The sequence below is a fragment of the Diadema antillarum genome, unplaced genomic scaffold (genome assembly GCF_040938485.1).
Source record: "Diadema antillarum isolate AM-2024a unplaced genomic scaffold, OU_Dant_1.0 seq00000235_RagTag, whole genome shotgun sequence".
Lineage (NCBI taxonomy): Eukaryota > Metazoa > Echinodermata > Echinoidea > Diadematoida > Diadematidae > Diadema > Diadema antillarum.
Genome location: NW_027271284.1, coordinates 598,108 through 616,240, shown reverse-complemented (window position 1 = coordinate 616,240; position 18,133 = coordinate 598,108). Strand labels below are relative to the sequence as shown.

The following is an 18,133-nucleotide window of genomic DNA, read 5'->3' as shown; positions in this document are numbered from 1 at the left end:
AATGAAGCAAATCGAATGAGGTTTTCTGTAAGATGTGGGCAATGAGTTATAGTTTCATACCCTGAATTTGTATTTAGATTGATTCACTATTTTTAAAGATATCATTGCGGTGGGTCCCGTTGTAATTTTTTTTTGGGACATACTGTAAATCAAGAGTTTATTGCAAGTTATGAATGAAATGACATGTGAAAATGATGCAAGCCATTTCATGGAACATAAGGCAGTGGAATGTGTATACTGCAAAGTGTACTGATATCATCGGAACGTTGGCAATGTCATGACATGCATGCGTCTCTGTGATCTTAAACTAAATTCAAGTTCATTCTCACTCATCATGCTACAAAGGACGTGGCTCACAAGATTCATACAAACATGGGGGGGGGGGGGGGCGTTTCATGAAGCATTTTGTCTGACAAAGTTGTCGGACAAATTTGCTCTCAGCCAATCAGATGCAAGGATTTCAGTAGCTTGTAACAGTCTGTCAGAAAAATATCCGACCAAAACGCTTCATGAAATGCCCCTCAGGTCTGATATCTTGACAAATCATTACCATTATGATCCTCTTCATAGCTTTCATGACAGCGTAGAAGAGTCCTCATATGCCGTATAGGGATAGATGATAATGAATACATATCATAATGATATCACTTAGAGGAAATAACAGTAAGCAATGACCGATATATTTCCTTGCTCCCCCCCTTCATTCTGAATGTGCATGGGATGATTCCTTATTTTTATTACTGGGATATAGCGAAGACGATCTTGTCAGTGTCTTCTGATGCCCCTGGCAGCGGCCGTCATCTGCTACGTGTACTATGTCATCCTCCTTCGCCGTCCTGATGAAACCTCGGACCTCGAACCCCGAAACAAGATGCCCCAAGCCAATAACCACGTGGGCATACACCCTATCATCCAGACCGTGAGATTCGAATCCCATGGAAACGTCTCGAAGGCGGGATTTGTAGAAGGAAGGACGGAGGACGGGGTCATCGACCAAGAAACTTTCCAAGGTCTTCCCGCGAATTCCAGCGCGATCACGAACAAGCAACTGAGAGAAGAGGCAATTAAGGTATGTCTATAAACCAGAGTAAGCAAATGTGGAGTTTACCATGGCCTAACCACATGAGTAAGGTGTTGCATCAGTTTCCAACCGAGATTGGAGTAGAGGAATACAACGTACTATGGCTTTAATGGGAGAGCAAGAACCTCTCTCCACGATCTATTTTTTAACTCTCTGCGTCTCTCTGCATTTCTCCTCTTGCCTCTCCACCCAATTAATACGTACTTGATGATACGGTGTCTACTCTCTCTCTCTCTCTCTGTGTGTGTGTGTGTGTGTGTGTGTGTGTGTGTGTGTGTGTGTGTGTTGGTGTGTCTGTGATACGCAGACATTCATATATCATTATATCACTTGCATGCACATAATCATTTTATGAATGTCTGAGTGTGTTATGTTTGTGTTTGCTTTCGAGGAAAACGTGAAGGATTGGATGCGCACACAAGAAACGGCAGAGCCACGTATTATAGTGCTCCTTCCAGCTATTATGACAAATATGATATTACATTTCCAGCTTTTGGAAGAATGTTATAAAGATTCGCACCAACATTGAAGATCAAAATGAAAGACGCCCTTATTCCCAAATACAATAATGTATAGGAGACGTTTCGCCACCCTGCACAGATTTCTAGCATACTTATACGACCAAAGATGAAACAATGATGATGATGATGATGATGATGATGGTGATGGTGATGATGATGATAATGATAACAATCATAATCATAATGATAATAATAATAGTGAAAAATAACAATGATTACAACAACAACAACAATAATAATGATAATAATAGTAATGATAAGTCATATTTTTCCTTTGCCAAGATTTGGAAGAAGGTTCCGCGGACGTTCTTGCCCGAATACCGCAACCCGTGCTGGCTGGGCGAAGACGGTGAACTGGCCTGTCTGCCGTACTTCTACCTCATCGGGATGTTCAAGTGTGGCACCACTGACCTGTGGAACAAGCTCAACTCTCACCCGGATGTGATTCGCGTCCCGAAGGAGCCGCAATGGTGGGGCCCGAGACGGACCGGATGGACGGGGCTTGCCTCACATGGCGCAGAAGGTGCGTGTTGACAGAAGTTTACCCCAACCCCATGACCCTTAGAAAAAAAGCCATGCTTATCAGAACGTGAAATGGAACGCAACGGTTTGATGAGATTTGAATAAAGTCGATCATAAAACAATAGGAATATTTAATCGGTTTGAAAGCAAGTGTAGACACCTGGAAAATTATTTTGTTGACGAGAAGTATAGCCTTCCTTAGGTCAGTTGACAGTAACGTGATTTCAGGAGGATAGTCCCTATTCTCTTTGCACGCTGAAGTGCTTAGGAGTATTATTTTGAAATGCTCTTTTTTTTTTTAGTCCTTGGGGGCGTTAAGTATGGGACTGAAATATCCCCTTCCACGTTTTTATACCATTTGATCATGACAATTGTACCATGCAGGGACAAATATCCCGGTCATAGCTGTATAAGTCAGGTTTAAAGTCAGTCGAGAGATGTTCAAATAACCCGACATGTCATAACCCAAAATCTGGGTCAAAGTGAGCTCAGTTGCTCCGTCGATTAATCAGACCCCGTCACGCGTGCCCGCTCGTGTTCACATCGTGCTGGAATGATTAAAGTTGTTGCATGCATGGGGACCCTGGTGAAATATAGAACGTTCCGACATGATGCCCGGCATTGACGAACGGATCTGACAGCAGCTTTCAGGCGACTTGCTTTGACAGATAATAAAATGTTACGTTTGGACAACACTCTCAGCTCCCTGTTTGGATGTTGTTTCAAAGCAATTACGTGTAATCACACGCCTCCTTAAATTGTCAACGCGAAGTGTTTAGACATCGTCCGCGGAGAGCAGTGCCTACGGCTTAACAGTCAGAAGCCTCACAGCGAACAAACTAATAATAAACAGAAGAAAGTGAATAAACCGAATGCAGATCAACGTCTATAACAATCTGACATAAGTGTGTTTGCGCAACTATTTTATGAATTTGTCGAAAACAAGTCAATATCGTACACGACTCAAATAAACCTTTGCCTCTTAGAGAAAAAAGGCACTGAAAAGAATTACGTGTTTTTTCGAACTGAATTGAAAACAGTGTCAAATAAACAACCAAAGCTTTATAACTGTTCCCGCCTTAGAAAGTAAAGTCTGGATAAGATCAAACAAAAAAGAATACCTATAATGTCAATATGCCTGATATACATATTGGCATTCCTTTTTGTCCGCCCTCATTTTTTTTTCTTATTTTCTTCAACTTTCAAATAAAGCGGGAGCAAACAAAGTGACTTTGATAACATTATGAAAGAGGAGAATTCGGACAAGTTTTCAGCAAGATGCTTAGAAAAGTATAATGAAAATGATCCAAATGAGAACGCCAGTTCCTCGTCTTATATGCGTGGCTTCTAAATGACGTCACAAATCACATGACCTCGCCTCTGAAATGAAGTCCCACAATTCTCCCATCAGCACTCATGAGGCCTCTTCTAAAGAGCACTTCGTGAAATATACTCGCGAGAGTCCTTGCCCCCTGTGAAATACAGAGCGTATCAAAAAAAAGGCAATCCAACTTTGGAGGGCTATTATTTTCGTAATTGTCAAATATGGAGAGCGCAATGATGCTTGTAAAGAAAGGGGAATTCTGCTTCTTTCCTTTGATACCTCATTATGTTGACAAATGTCATGCATGACTGAGCACATGAACTTTAAAGACAATAATGACAAATTGCACTTTTTCCAAGTTTGCGTGTTATTGTGAAGGAACAAAATTGTTCCTTCACAATAATGCATGTCTCACTGCATGGATGAGATCTGTCAATGAAAGTGGTCAAATCATCAGGCTAGTCTGCACGACTGCAGGTTCGTGTTTCTTCTAACCTTGTCCATGTTGTCAATAACTTGGTCCTTCCCATAAAGGCTAAACCATTATCTATCTTTCTCTTTTCATATTCAAGACATGGTTGGTCGATGCGAGCTATGTGTTGAATATGAACAGAACAAAAATGGACTGTTGGCTCGCCTCTGTTGGAGTGACGAAGTTATCGGACAGGTGGCCATGTTAGAGGTTATGAACCATAATGTTAGGATAAACCTTAAACACAAACCTGCATTCGTACAGGCTGGCCTATTTGGCCACTTTCATGGGCAAATCTCATCCATGTAGTGAGACATGCGTTGTTCCTTCATGATAACACGCAAACTCGGAAAAAGTGCAATTTGTAATGATTGTTGTCTCTAAAGTTCATGTGCTCAGTCATGCATGACATTTGTAAACATAATGAGGTATCAATATAAAGAGAGTTCCCCTTTCCTCACAACCATCATTGCGCTCTCCAAAGCTGACAATTATGAAAAAAGTAGCTCTCTAAAGTTGGATTACCTTACGAACAGTACTTTAGAAAGTTATATGCGCTTTTTAATCACGTAATTGTTTTGTTTTGTTTATTATGTAACATGAATAGATGATCTTCGTGGTTTCTATATTATGCAAAAGCTAGTAGACAGTATGCTTTATTGGCAAACTTTTGCGTTTTCATCATTATTGCCATTTCCGCAATAATATTGATAATGGTAATGATAATAATTATCATGATTGACAACATCATCTTCCTTTAACCATCATCACATGAGTGCAATATTGGGGTTACAGCTCGTTAATCCGAAGGTTCGTTAATCCGAAAATGTGATGGGGTTTGTTATTCCGAAGGTTCATTAATCCGAAAATGAAATAAGGTTCGTTATTCCGAAGGCTCGTTAATCCGAAAATGAAAGAAAGCTCTTTATTCCGAAGGCTCGTTACGGACCCTATATCATTTCGGATCAACGAACCTTCGGAATAACGAACCCTGTTTCATTTTCGGATTAACGAACCTTCGGAATAACGAACCCTATTTCATTTTCGCATAAACGAGCCTTCGGAATAGCGACCCTATTTTATTGTCGGATTTACGAACCTTCGGAATAACGAACATTCGGAATAACGAACAACACCCCAATATTGGTACATCACAGTATGTTACGTTTATATTCAATACCATTTTGCGCGTATTGAAATATTTGGTATGAAGTAGTTTGGTGAAAATGAGAATTATTTCATCATGATTGTTTTGCATATTCTTTTTAGTGACATCGTAACATTTTTGTTCTCATTACCATCACTCTCTTCATTAGAACACCGATTTGTTGCTATTATCATCACTGATATTGAAAGTAATGATTTAATTTTTCATTGTCATCGTCAACTGTTCTCAAAATGAATACAAGCATCTCCATCATCACTATTATCATCATGCCATCTCAAACTGTCATCAGTGTGACTACTATTATCGTCATTATGATTATCATTATCATCATTGTAATCACCGCCTGTTATCAATGTTAATAGAAATATCACCGTGATCATCGTAACTGTTCTGTAATCACCAACTGTTATCAATATGAATAGAAACATCGCCATTATCACTATTATCATTGCCACCACTAATTGTTATCAGTAGGACCTATGAATACAATTATTGCCATCATCATTATCATTGTAATCACCAAAACGTACTAACATGAAAGCATATATTGCCATCATAATCATTATCATTGTCATCACAAACTGGTATCAATATGAATACAATAATCGTCATCATCGTAATTATCGTTGTCATTACTGACTGCTTTCAAAATGAATACATTTTCATCGTAATCATCATCATAATCATTGTTAACATCAGTAGCTGTTATCAAAATGAATAAAATCATCGTCATCATAATCATGATTATTGCTCTCATCACTAACTGTGTAATCGTCATCATCACCATAATTATCGTTGTTACTGTCTATCAATATGAATACAAAAGGGGCTATAGCCATCACCATCATTGTCATTGTCATCACTAACTGCTATCAATCTGAATATACTAGTAATCATCGCCATGAATATCATCATTATCATTAGCTCACTCATCATGGTTATCCCCTTCTCACGCAGTGCTCCAAGTGCGAGAGATGACTGGCAGCGGAGATGACAGCTCGATCGATTGGTATCTAAACTGGTTCAAGAAATTCGCTGTGCCATTCATCAAAGACACCGCCGCCGAGGTCACGTCGAATGGGGACAAGATTTATCCGAAAATATTTGGTGAGCGCTCTTTCTGTCCGCCCATCTTTGTAAATTTCATTTATTATTGCTCCATATCTTCAGAAGATAACATGCTTACCGAAGTTCGGACTACTATAGTATACGAAGCTATCTATGATTTAGCTGTTAGAAGTGAATATGTGCTCACTCATGTTTTTGCTTTTCAAATTCAAATTATTTGAAGTCAATTTTTAATCATTCTTAAAGATAGAATGGCGTAGCTTGTTGCGCAACTGTAATCAATCACCATCGCATATTCACATTTGCCTTGCCTTTAACTGGTAAGTTTGTTAACTTTGTTACTGTTAAGGACACAATATTTGCTCAAATCTAGCTCTTCAGCCCTATATAACCTTTTTGCCCTGCTCCGGTTCTGCCAGTTCTCAGTGAATGAATACGATAACTTTCTGTAAATGTTATAATTGTTAGACGCCAATGCCGCCGATGTTGATGATTTGATCACCCCTCTCGATGACTTCATGTAATTAATCCACAAAAGCCAGTATGCGCAATAATCAGTTTGGAGGAATATCTTAGATTTTGTTATGAGATCCCACATATGGAAATCCCACATGGAATTTATGTGACCCATGTGTACGCACATTCCTGGCGCTCAATTTCAAAAATCAGTCGCGCGTCACAGATTAATCGGGGGTAAAGGAGTGTTTTGTCGTAAATTTGGATGTGTTCAATTAACGGATCACCGGGGAGTTCAACAGCACCCCGAACTGTTGAGCCACGAGGAGAATTAATATCAATAATTGCCTCTCTCAACCAAAGTCTTCGAGCTACATGCGCGTGAGCTGCCACATTACTGAAGTCACCACACATTAGAGGGGGGTCAGTGATCTCTAGAGACGAGTGGAGGGGATAGATTCTGTGACGTCGAAGAAAGAAGGCGCCCTCTGTGTTTCGTATTCCTCACGGCTGAACAGAGAAGACATCTCCATGTTGTATCATTCCCGCCTAGTAACTTTAGGTTTTGATTTGTTTTGTTGTTGTTTTATTACACCTCCTTCCTCAGATTTCTATCTCACTACTGTCTATGAAAGCGCTATTTTCACTTCAACAGCGAGAAATGGGAAAAAACCCCGAAAAAACTGATGGAGAAAGACCACAAGTGACGTGGGAACGGCGCGGCAAACATTATTTTGTAACAAAGTTGGCGACTGCATTCACATGGAGGCAAATAACCAAGAACTCAATCAATACTACTGGAAAATGGGGGGGGGGGGGCAGTTCTTTACTTTGTTCAACCTGATTTTTTTTCCCCTGGAATTTCAATTTGTGCGCCTGAGTGAAACAGGTTTTGTATGATCGCGGTGGAATTATGCAGAGAGCATGTAAGTAGGAGAGCGTATGCAACTATAGTCGCTAAATCGTCAGGACAGATAGTGCTAGTAGCTGTTGATATTGACATATACAGTGTACAATAGCCATGTATGCCTTTCCACCGTACTGAGACTTAATTCACATCAACAGCTGATGTAGAGGAAACCGGAAGTAAGTGAATCGGTTTTCTAAGGGAGAGAGAGAGAGGAAAAAAAGAAAGAAGAAAGACTTTGTCGGGATACTGTACTAAGTATCAGGCTCTCACGGTAACTCTCTGTGTGAGCAGCGCTTAACGTTCATAGCCTGCCTGCGGCGTTCAAATGAAGCTTCGCAGTGATCGTTACTACAGTCTTAACGAAATTCTCGCGTTTCGATGGCAGCTTTCCAAGCGGAGAATCATCGGTGAAGTACGTCCCGTCAAAACGGCCACTCGTCAAGAGGGTCGGACGGTCAACCGATTTCATCCCCGCGCACAGAATAGTCAAGACGTGTGTCGTTCCTGACTTGACACCACCTCGGCATTTCGAGAGGACAATCACAAGTCACAAGAAATTGGCTACGAAATTTTCCCACCCCTCCCCTCTCTCTCTTTCTTCTCATCGATTACCAAGTTTTATGTCAATAGGAATTTTGGTCTTACTAGTCTTGCAACGTTAGCCAAAGATTTCTCGTGGTCCAAATTTGGATGTCATATTTGGAAACCCCTCGCAAAGTAGCGCAGATATACAATGTAGATAACCATAAAAAGGACTGTTTTGCATATCAATTTCTTTGAATATACGTAACATTGGCATAACCGAAACAAAATAAAATATTAGGTCGTTATCTATTCATGTTTTAACTTTCACAAAATTCTCTCTATATGGACGTGGGTCTTTCTTATATATAGGTTTTCACATAAAAGAGAGAGAGGGGGTGGGAGATGTGGAGTCAACACATGGAGGATATCGTATGACTAGTGATAAATCGTTTCAGATAATAGACCAGCACTTTTGTGGAATGGACATTATTGAAACACATGAAACTAAGAAGCATGAAGAAGGAAAGTAGCTGAGGCAGCACACGATCTGGGAGTCGTGTAAAAAGAAAAGTAACAGAACCAACGACAAAAACCCAAAACAGAATATATTGCAAGTCAGAGACCATTACACAACAATCCTCTTATTTACACTCCAATTTCGGCTTGGCGTTTGAAATCATTGCAGTATTACTCCTGTCACTGTTGCATTATTTCAATTCTGACTTGCACAAGCAAAGAATATTTACGTTGGTAATGAAAGCTTGTAGAAAGCAATTCTTTCGTCATGCCATGTGCCTTCCCAAGGGTTGGTACAGCAACGAACTACATCACTGTACCTCGGGAGAAATAAGTCCATTGTAACTTGTGACATTCTTCATCTAGGGTTTCATTATTCGCTGGACAAACAAAATGCATCGTAGATAGCCACCCCTCCTCCCAGAAAAGTCTGTTACACGTCCAGCACAATGTACTTGTCACGGCTTACCCTGAGGGCATACTTTGTTCCTTAGATCTCATTCCTAGCAAAGGAGAGAGAAAGAGGGGGGGGGGGGTGGGCGGAATGGAATGGATGAGGGTGAGAAATATTGTAGCAGTTGGGTTCTGCTAATCAAGCTATCTTTTGACGGAAGTTTTGTTTATTTTTGTGTGTGTGTGTTTTGCCCCATCGTGACTCGTGACAGACAGAGGAGATTGCTAGGATCGATGAGAGACAACGATTTGTTACCATGGGAACGACATTTTTTGTTTTTGGTTTTACGTCGAGGAATCTCGCATTTTTGTCTCGCATTGCTTTCCCTTTTTATTTTAATTGGCGGCGTGATTTCGACATCATATGTCTATCCCGGGTTTGTCATCAATATTGGAAAGAATGTAAACATTCGGCGGAAGGCAAATAACTCCTTGCCCCTATAACTGCATTATCACTCCGCATCGCTTTGCTCGGGAATGGCTATGAGGGCAAGATTATTTTGCGAAGTGTCGTGTTTGTTTGCAGACGATCTGCGTGCACAACCTCAGAGCAGAGGGATCACGAACGCTGGTCCAAGACATTTATATGTTTCTGATATTGATGGCCCAGACGAAAGAAAAGCACCAAGTTAATTGACAGTATCATTTTCAACATCGCTCAAAAGTTGACTGGTTGAATTTGTCAAGACGTCATTAAGAGCATGCTATTAAGGGAACAGCAGATCTTCCCTTTCTCTGATGGTGCGGGGAAATGTAAGGACAGATCAATAGGCACCAACACACTTTCCTTTTTATTGTGTAAGTTGGTCGACATGAGGGCTAACATGGTAAATGCATCATAGGGGTTCTAAAAACGAACAACGACATACAATTTGCTATTACAAATATTCAGGAGTAGTCAAAAGCTTGCACGTGTTTTAGCTCATTTTTGAAACGTCCGTCCCATATCGGAACACTGAAACAACAACAAACAAACAACATTCACGGTACACTGTACTGTAAATTATTATGCGGATAGGTCTGGCAAAAGAGAACTCATTTTGACAAAACATCAAACGTTCACTTCATCGCCAGACTATTGTATAAAACAAACAAACAATAATAGTGTAATGAATTCATTAAAAAAAAATTGATCGTATCATTTGAGCAAACTTTGATGGTAGTGCCCATCGTTAGTACATACTTCATTCCTCTTTATGTAGGCGACGGTTCGGTCAGCACATCGTACGCCATTGGGAACGACTGGGCGGTGTCCGAGCCGGCAGCTCCGGGTCCACCGTACACCAATGCCGACCTGCTTCACGCCATCCAGCCCAGTGCTAAGATCATCGTCATGTTGAGAAATCCGACGGAAAGGTACATTCTGAAACAGAGCCGTTTCACCTTCTTCATTTTCAATTTGCTTCTGTGTCGCTGTGTTCAGTCTCAAGAGATGCGTTGTCAGGATATAGTCGCGGTAATGTCGGGGTAAATGGCCTAAGGCGGCCTTATAGCGTAGAATTTGACAAAAGTTACCGCGACAACGTCCGGACGACATACGGTGTAGAGTGTTATAACAGGCAGGATGGATTAAAAAAAACTGTCCGGTTGTAAATCTGGTTTGAAAAGCTCCATTCAGACATTCAGATATATCAAGATTAATAATTTGGAATGTTTCATGCAATATTTCCTACATATCCCGATTATTTCATTTTTCTCTCAAACTTCCATATTCTATCAAATTCCAGGTGTCCAATATCTACCAAATTACCACTCCCAGAAAGCATTTCATCTCCAAATACAGTATTCCTGAGTCAAACAAAGTGTACTTGTTTTTTCTTAATATCATTTTTAATTTTCAATACAAAACATGTTCAAAGCTTTTTTGATTGTTTTGGAAAATTAGACGTTGGTATTTCCTTATGAACAAAACGATCTTGTTCTCAATAATGATCTCAAATGAATTTGATTGCAGCAATCTTGATGCAATGTTCTCTTCTTTTAAAGCATATGTTTTATGTACTGCTGTTGACGACACCCAAGCTAGCATTATCTACCAACAATTTCCTCTGCGATGAGAGCGAGAAATAGTGTAATTATCATGTGCAGAAGACCCTTCCATGGCGACACTTCGTAAGCAACTTAACTTAACGCAGCATGTGAACGTGCTATATCGACAATGATGTTGTCTGTACTGGTATAGCTCTTCGCTTTCAGGTTGATGAATGTTTGAATAACGCGCAATCTAGATGTTAATGTAAATGTTTCGTGCTAATCATGCATGACACCTATCTCTGGCTTGTAGTGTTACACTGATTATATATATATATATATATATATATATATATATATATGAAATGTTGTTCAGCTACAAGTCACCTGTTTTGTTTTAAATGATGTTTCCCCTGTGTTAATTCAGGGTTTGAAATCACCATTAGATATACATGCATATGTAAATGCATTCATTGCCGATGGGGCTTTTTATTGTAACTACTTGATATTGAATACTAGTATTTTGTTTTCTCCCTCCCCCCCCCCCCCCACACACACACAAAACCCCTCCTTTTCCTATCCTGTTCGGTAGAGCTCGTTCCTGGTACTATTACACACATCCGTGGGAAGGCGAGGACGGCCTACACGCCTTTGTCATGGACTCCATCGCGTGCTTCAACGCCTGTCTCCTGCAACACAGCGAGAGATACTGCGCATATTCATTCGGTTGCGTGAGTAAAATTTATTTCTTTTGTTGGGGCTTGATCAATTTAATCAATTTAAATCGATATATTGAAATAAAGATTTCCACAAAAGTACATTTGAATATCCAATTCATAGCTCTTGGCTCTTGTTCACTTATTCATGAAGAGCAGAGCGAAGCAGCTATGTACAATGCATCCGCGTGTGTGCGACAGGCGCGTCAGCGCAAAAGATGCGTCAATCAGCACGAGAACGAAAGTACTGTATATAGTGTATCACAAGAAACTGACTGCTGAACGGACCCGACATGAAGCACTTTACATCACATTTGGATCCTTTGCGTTTCTGTCGCCGTGGCGCAAACACATATATCCCCTCCTCCCCAACCCCCTTAAAAAAACCCAACAACCATATAACAAAAACAACAACATTGCAAGAAAACTAGCAGAATAAACTCAAACAAAATCCGATGGTTTGTAGGATCGTTTTCATTGATAACTGATGAATGGATCCGACAAGAGGCACTTAACATCAGAGTTGGATCATTTGCGTTTCTGTCGTGCAAGCGAATACACGTGTACCCCTCCCCCCTCGAAAAAACATGCAATAAAACTGTCAGAGAAATTTGAACAAAATCCGATGGTGTTTTTTTTTTGTCATAAAATTACCAGTATTTTGCACTACTCTATTATATCGGGGAGATGAGACGAAATTTTACCTCCCTGATTATATGTAGTGTAAAGCTCAGTAACTGAAAAGTTATACCAGAGAGTGAGACGAATCGTCTTACCTCCAGGATATACATACTCCTCATGTCTGCACTCATTAAACCCGTTTTTACTATTTTTTTTCTCTTTCGCGGGCATTACAAAGTTTACCGAGTAAGCAAGAGATGTTTTGATCCCATGATGAAGCGGCTAGTGTATGTGAAATGCCCAGAGGCAACCATGGTGGGTTATATACAGCGACATGAAAAGAAAAAAACAGTCATCGTTTTTATTTTCCATGCACCTTTAGTCAGACATTGCTTTGGGACTTAGTGAAATTAAGCCACTCTTTGTTTTCACTGCGGCTGTGCTCTTCTAACTCTGTCTTCTCTTGTAGTTAATTTACTCTCTTTATCTGTCCTTCATTCCAATTTGTTTTTCACTCTTTCGTTCTCTGTCTTTCCCCTTTCATTCACACACACACACACACACACACACACACATGCAGCTGTTCTATAAACCTAGCTTTTCCTCATATCGCGCCCTATTTTCCCACAAAAAAAGAAGAAAAGATCCGAGGGCATGATGCGATCCATTACAATCATAAATGGCAGCACCTGTTGATCCGAAACGAGCGACGGTTCCCTTGATTGCAATATTAAGGCACGCCGATCATCACAACAGCGCGTAAGCTCAATCATCTCTTCTTCTTTTCGCCCCCGCCCCCACCCCGCCCCACCCCAGCTCTCCCTGCCTCGTTCTTCTCGCTGAAGGTCGTTGTACCGGAGATCGTGGCGAGTGTAGGCTTCGTGGCTAACTGCCCGTAATCATCGCTTACGGGCAAATCACTCTGCTGATCGTGTGGACTGAGGGGGAGATATCATGCAATCCGTGCACGCTGCCTCGATTTTCCACTTAACTCGTCAACGATGCTTTCATAATGTCTCCAAGAACGCTGTTGCCAGCTCCACATAACGACAACCACAAAAATCTAGTTGTTTCTGTTTTTCGGCCGTTCGCATTCCCTTTCTGGCTGACCGACGAATGTTCTGAAGAGTCGAACTTTGTGTAACAACAAAGCTTAGTCACTTTCTTCATTGTTACATATATAGGTGAGGATCGAGTATCGTCTAATGATTGTAATGAAAACAAACAAAGGGAAAACTGACCAGAAACCTATGATACATAGTGAAAACTTTGAGCAAAGAAAATGGGTTTCCATCGGGATTCGAACCTGAGACCTCCGGATTGCTATAGACCGGTGCTCTACCGACTGAAGGCCCGGTCACACTGCCCAAAAGTCGCGTAAACGCATAAATCACGCAAGAAATTTGGTTGTGCGTGCTTGTCCGTCGAGAATTTTCGCTGATTTACGCGATGAAAATCACCGATGAAATGCGCAAGAACTACAGAAAGATCAAGCAGAAATCACTTACAAACCACGCACTTTCAGCGCATAGGCACGCAAATGCCCCAAATAGGGCGAATTCGTGGTTGTGCGAGACGACTGAGGTCCACGGAAAACCACACATCATCTGCGCATTATAACTAATGAACTACGTATGAATTGCGCATGATTCGCGCATGAACGCAATAGCGGCAACATTATCACTGATATTCCACGCATAATATTTAGCGCATTGTTCGCGTAAGAACTACGCAAACTACGCAAACTTTTACGCGAAGCCGAGTTTTGAGCTGCTCAAAACCTGGAATCGCGTAAAGCGGCGCACATCGGCGGACAACTACGAAGGTTCTACGTCAGACAAACTCATGAATTAATGCGCAAATCGCGCATGTATCGCGTAAGGCTCGAATTTCTTACGTGATTCATGCGTTTACGCGACTTTTGGGCAGTGTGACCGGGCCTTGAGCTACAGAAAGCCCTAGTACGGTGCTGGTGCCATAATCATTGATTCTCAACAATATTGTGTGGTCAGAAGCTATAGTGTGTGTATGTATGCCACATACACACATTAACCTGACATAAACATTGACCTGACTTTAGATTTAGTATACAGTCATCGTGTTGTCATTCGTGTCATCAGAGGGATTGGGTCCACAATTACTTTCATCAGTGTCAGCTTTTTAGCAACAATATAAGTATCCAAATGGAGGTACATGCTTGGTAGGCCTAAACAGGAAGGGTCTCTTGGCACCTTCCCGGTCTAAATCTCAAACACTTAATCTAGTCTATATTTCTCGACGAACAATCCTCCGGACGACTCCGTTTTCATTTTCTTTTCAACTGCGTGGTATGATATGATATGATATGATAGTCGTTGTGCATTGGTGAAAGAGGCGCAAATTTTAAAGAATTAGATACAGCGTTGCGAATATGGGACTGAATTGCTGTGATTAGTGATACAAAAAGTTATACTTACATAGTGTTATTGTATCATGGGGGGGGGGGGGGAGGGGTTCCAGTCAGATACAGATGTGCAGAAAAAAAAATCAGGCCTTCTAAATCGGGAGGGAAAGGAGGATATTGGTGTGTGAGAGACACAGATGAATTCATTGATAAATTGACTGCCTCAGACCATTCTTAGATTTGAAACCGATGGTCTGTTGATCTGTCAGTCTCTTTGTCGTTCTGTTTACCCATCTTGTGCGCGATGGTGATGGTGGTAGTTGTGTGTGTGTGTGTGTGTGTGTGTGTGTGTGTGCGTGTGGGTTTGTACATGCCGTCAACCATGGACATTGACCAGAATACACATCTTCCAACCATGGACACACAACAACCGTGGACGTCCATGGTTTTAATTGATGTATTTCTAGCATTCTTAATGCCAACTGTGGTCTCTATTTTGTTATCTCTGCAATTGGCACTATGTCCATGATTCTCCGTAATTTGTCAAACACACGTGTGTATCCTATTACAGCGGGTGACAAATTTTCTGGATGAGCAGCTTCTGACAGTTGCAGTTTATGCTCTGCTGCCAATTAACTGCGGCAGAAGTGACCCAGTTGCGCGCTGGCTCATGCCCAGCGTAGCTTAGACCACAGAACTCTTACACATAGAAGAATCACTCGCCACCCGTTTTGTCGCCGTCGCTCGACTCATTGTCACGTGACGTCCGCCATTTTGCTTAGCGGAACTTTTTTGCGTGCAAATCCCAGCAGACGCTATCCACATACAGTGACTGCATGTTGTACCGTGTTTTTCTGACGTTCCGAGACCTTGAGCGAGGCATTAAAATGCCATATTGTGCGGCTGTAAACTGCACAAATCACTTGAAAAAAAGGATTTGGAAACAGGTAAGTTTGACACCAAGCCATGATGAGAATAAGAAGTAGTAATTCCCCAAGTAACGGTACAATTAGGCGGATCGGTCGTATGTTGGCTTTCTTGTGAGCGCAGTAGCAAAGGTAGTCCCAGACACTGGATTTTGTGTTTGCCGTCGACATATCTGTTTACCACCAACTACTATGCAAAATAAAAAAGATCAATTAGATCTAGGCCTAATTTAGGCCCTGGGGCTATATTACACTCTGTACGTTGTGAGTTGGGGCAAACAGCTTTGTACATGAAAAAAGTGTAAATTTATGTAAATTTGAGCTTAGGTGTAAACTTTACACGTAGATTTATTCTTGTCTAGGTAGTTAGAGTCACAGTACCAGTGGTGGGCCAGTGTCAGTGTCAGTGACAACACTATGGTCGTTTAGATACTAGATTGTCTAGACTGACTGTGTACTCTAGTATTAAAGTAACCCCAGGACATTGCTTTCGCAATATGCAATATTTGTCATACATGTATTTGCGAGACTTGTCTTGCCTACATATTGTTGCCACGTTAACATTTCGTACTATACCATATAGTATGTTTTCACACTCATAAGGATTTCATTTTGAATTGTGCTTGAAGCGAACAAGTGCAAGTGAAATCTTGGATTATACAGTATTGCCTTTGGTATTTTTTTTAATATTCTTGCCAGTGTCCATTATTCATGGTTTTATTTTGCTGCCATATTGTATGCTAAGTGATTGTACATGCATTTGCTTTCATGATATACAATACATGTAGTTGTCTTATTTGTGACACTTGTTTTGCCTACATGTACATACTTTGAGATGCAGTGTAGTATGTTTTCACACTCTTTAGATTTCACCTTGAATTTCGTTTGAAGCAAATGGGTGCGTGTGAAATCTTGCATTATACAGATGTTCATGTATTGCCTTTAGTTGATATTGTTATGCCAAGAATGCATTTGATATTCTTGCCCGACAGTGTTCATTCTTTATGGATTTTATGTTGTTGCTATATTGCATGATAGTTGATTATACAGGCATTTGCTTTCGTGATATACAACATTTGTTGTATATCTGTGATACTTGTTTTGCTTACATGTTGCTACCAAATTATGTTTTCATACTACACAGTGTATGGGATAGTGTTTGTTAAACTCATTACTAAGGATTTAATCTTGAATCATGCTGAGCTAAGTACGAGTGAAATCTTACATTTACAAATGTATTGCCTTTAATACTGTTGCCAGGAATGCCTTTGGTGTTCTTTTCAGTGTTCATAATTCGTAGATTTATATTGCCATAGTGCATGCGGATCAACACAATATGTTTTCATACTATACCATAGTGTGTTTTTACACTCATTAGGATTTTCTTTTTGAATCACGCTTGAAGCTATCAAGGGCAAGTGAAATTGTGCACTATATTGATGTATTGCCTTAGATAATCTTGCCAGACAGTGTTCATTATTCATGAATTTTATGTTGTTGCCCTATTGCATGTCCATTATAGATGTATATGCATTTGATTTTGTGATTACAATAGTTGTCACAAATTTGCGACACTTGTGGTCTTGCCTATCATTTGCATAATATGTTCCTGACGCATGTATACTGCCTGTGATTATAGCCGCCGTATTAGGTATGATAATGGTACGTGTACTTCAAGCAAATGGTATATCACTTTACTGTGGTTGATTCTCAGCAATCAACTTTGACCTTGATGAATGTCAAATAAATTGTAAAAAATCAGGAAAATTAACTCTGTCCAACTTAACTTTCTGTTTTTTGTGGAAGACAATCTTGAAAGGAGTTCATGCTTGTAATGTGTGTGTAGTGTGTGAATACATGTATATATATATATATATATATATATATATATATTATGTATATATATATATGTATATATATACATAGATAATTATATATATATATATATATATATATATATATATATACATTGATTGAGTACCAGGTATAGTCTACATGTTGGTGCAGCAATATCATGATATCGAAAGTAAAACAGAAACCAATTTCATGTTGATCACCAACAATTTATTTACAGCACACAAATATTTGAGCGATTCGCTCTTTCTCAAGTGTTGTTGCAAATCGCTCAAAAATTGGTGTGGTGAAATAATTGTTGGTGATTAGCATGAACTCGATTTCTGTTTTATTCATGTATACAGATATACAGTGTATACATGCCTATAGGCATATTGCTTCCTATACCAATATGTGCAATAGTGGTAACTACATTGTACTACACACTACTAATGATAATGATAACAGCAGGAATATAGATAATTAAGGTGATGTTGTCTTCCAAATTTCTCATATGTTGAACGAGTGTCAGATGGGGAAGATGTATTACATGATCATATCCACAAATCACTGATTTTTACAACTGGACTGACTGGAAATTTAATTTGACCTGTTTAATGGGAGAAAAATCAAAAGCACGAACACACATCTTCTTACAATATCATTG

At 40.1% G+C, this 18,133-nt stretch overlaps 1 protein-coding gene across 1 annotated transcript in view; it reads left to right on the top strand.

Moving 5' to 3' along the window:
* Positions 1-778: 778 nt before the first annotated feature.
* The window catches only part of LOC139729379 (carbohydrate sulfotransferase 15-like), a 57,036-nt gene continuing 39,681 nt past the window's right edge, over positions 779-18,133 (top strand). The window contains exons 1-5 of the mRNA XM_071640306.1: positions 779-1,069; positions 1,885-2,125; positions 6,046-6,195; positions 10,219-10,372; positions 11,580-11,718. Of these exons, the coding sequence (XP_071496407.1) occupies positions 779-1,069; positions 1,885-2,125; positions 6,046-6,195; positions 10,219-10,372; positions 11,580-11,718 (975 nt within the window). The remainder of the gene's footprint in view (positions 1,070-1,884; positions 2,126-6,045; positions 6,196-10,218; positions 10,373-11,579; positions 11,719-18,133) is intronic.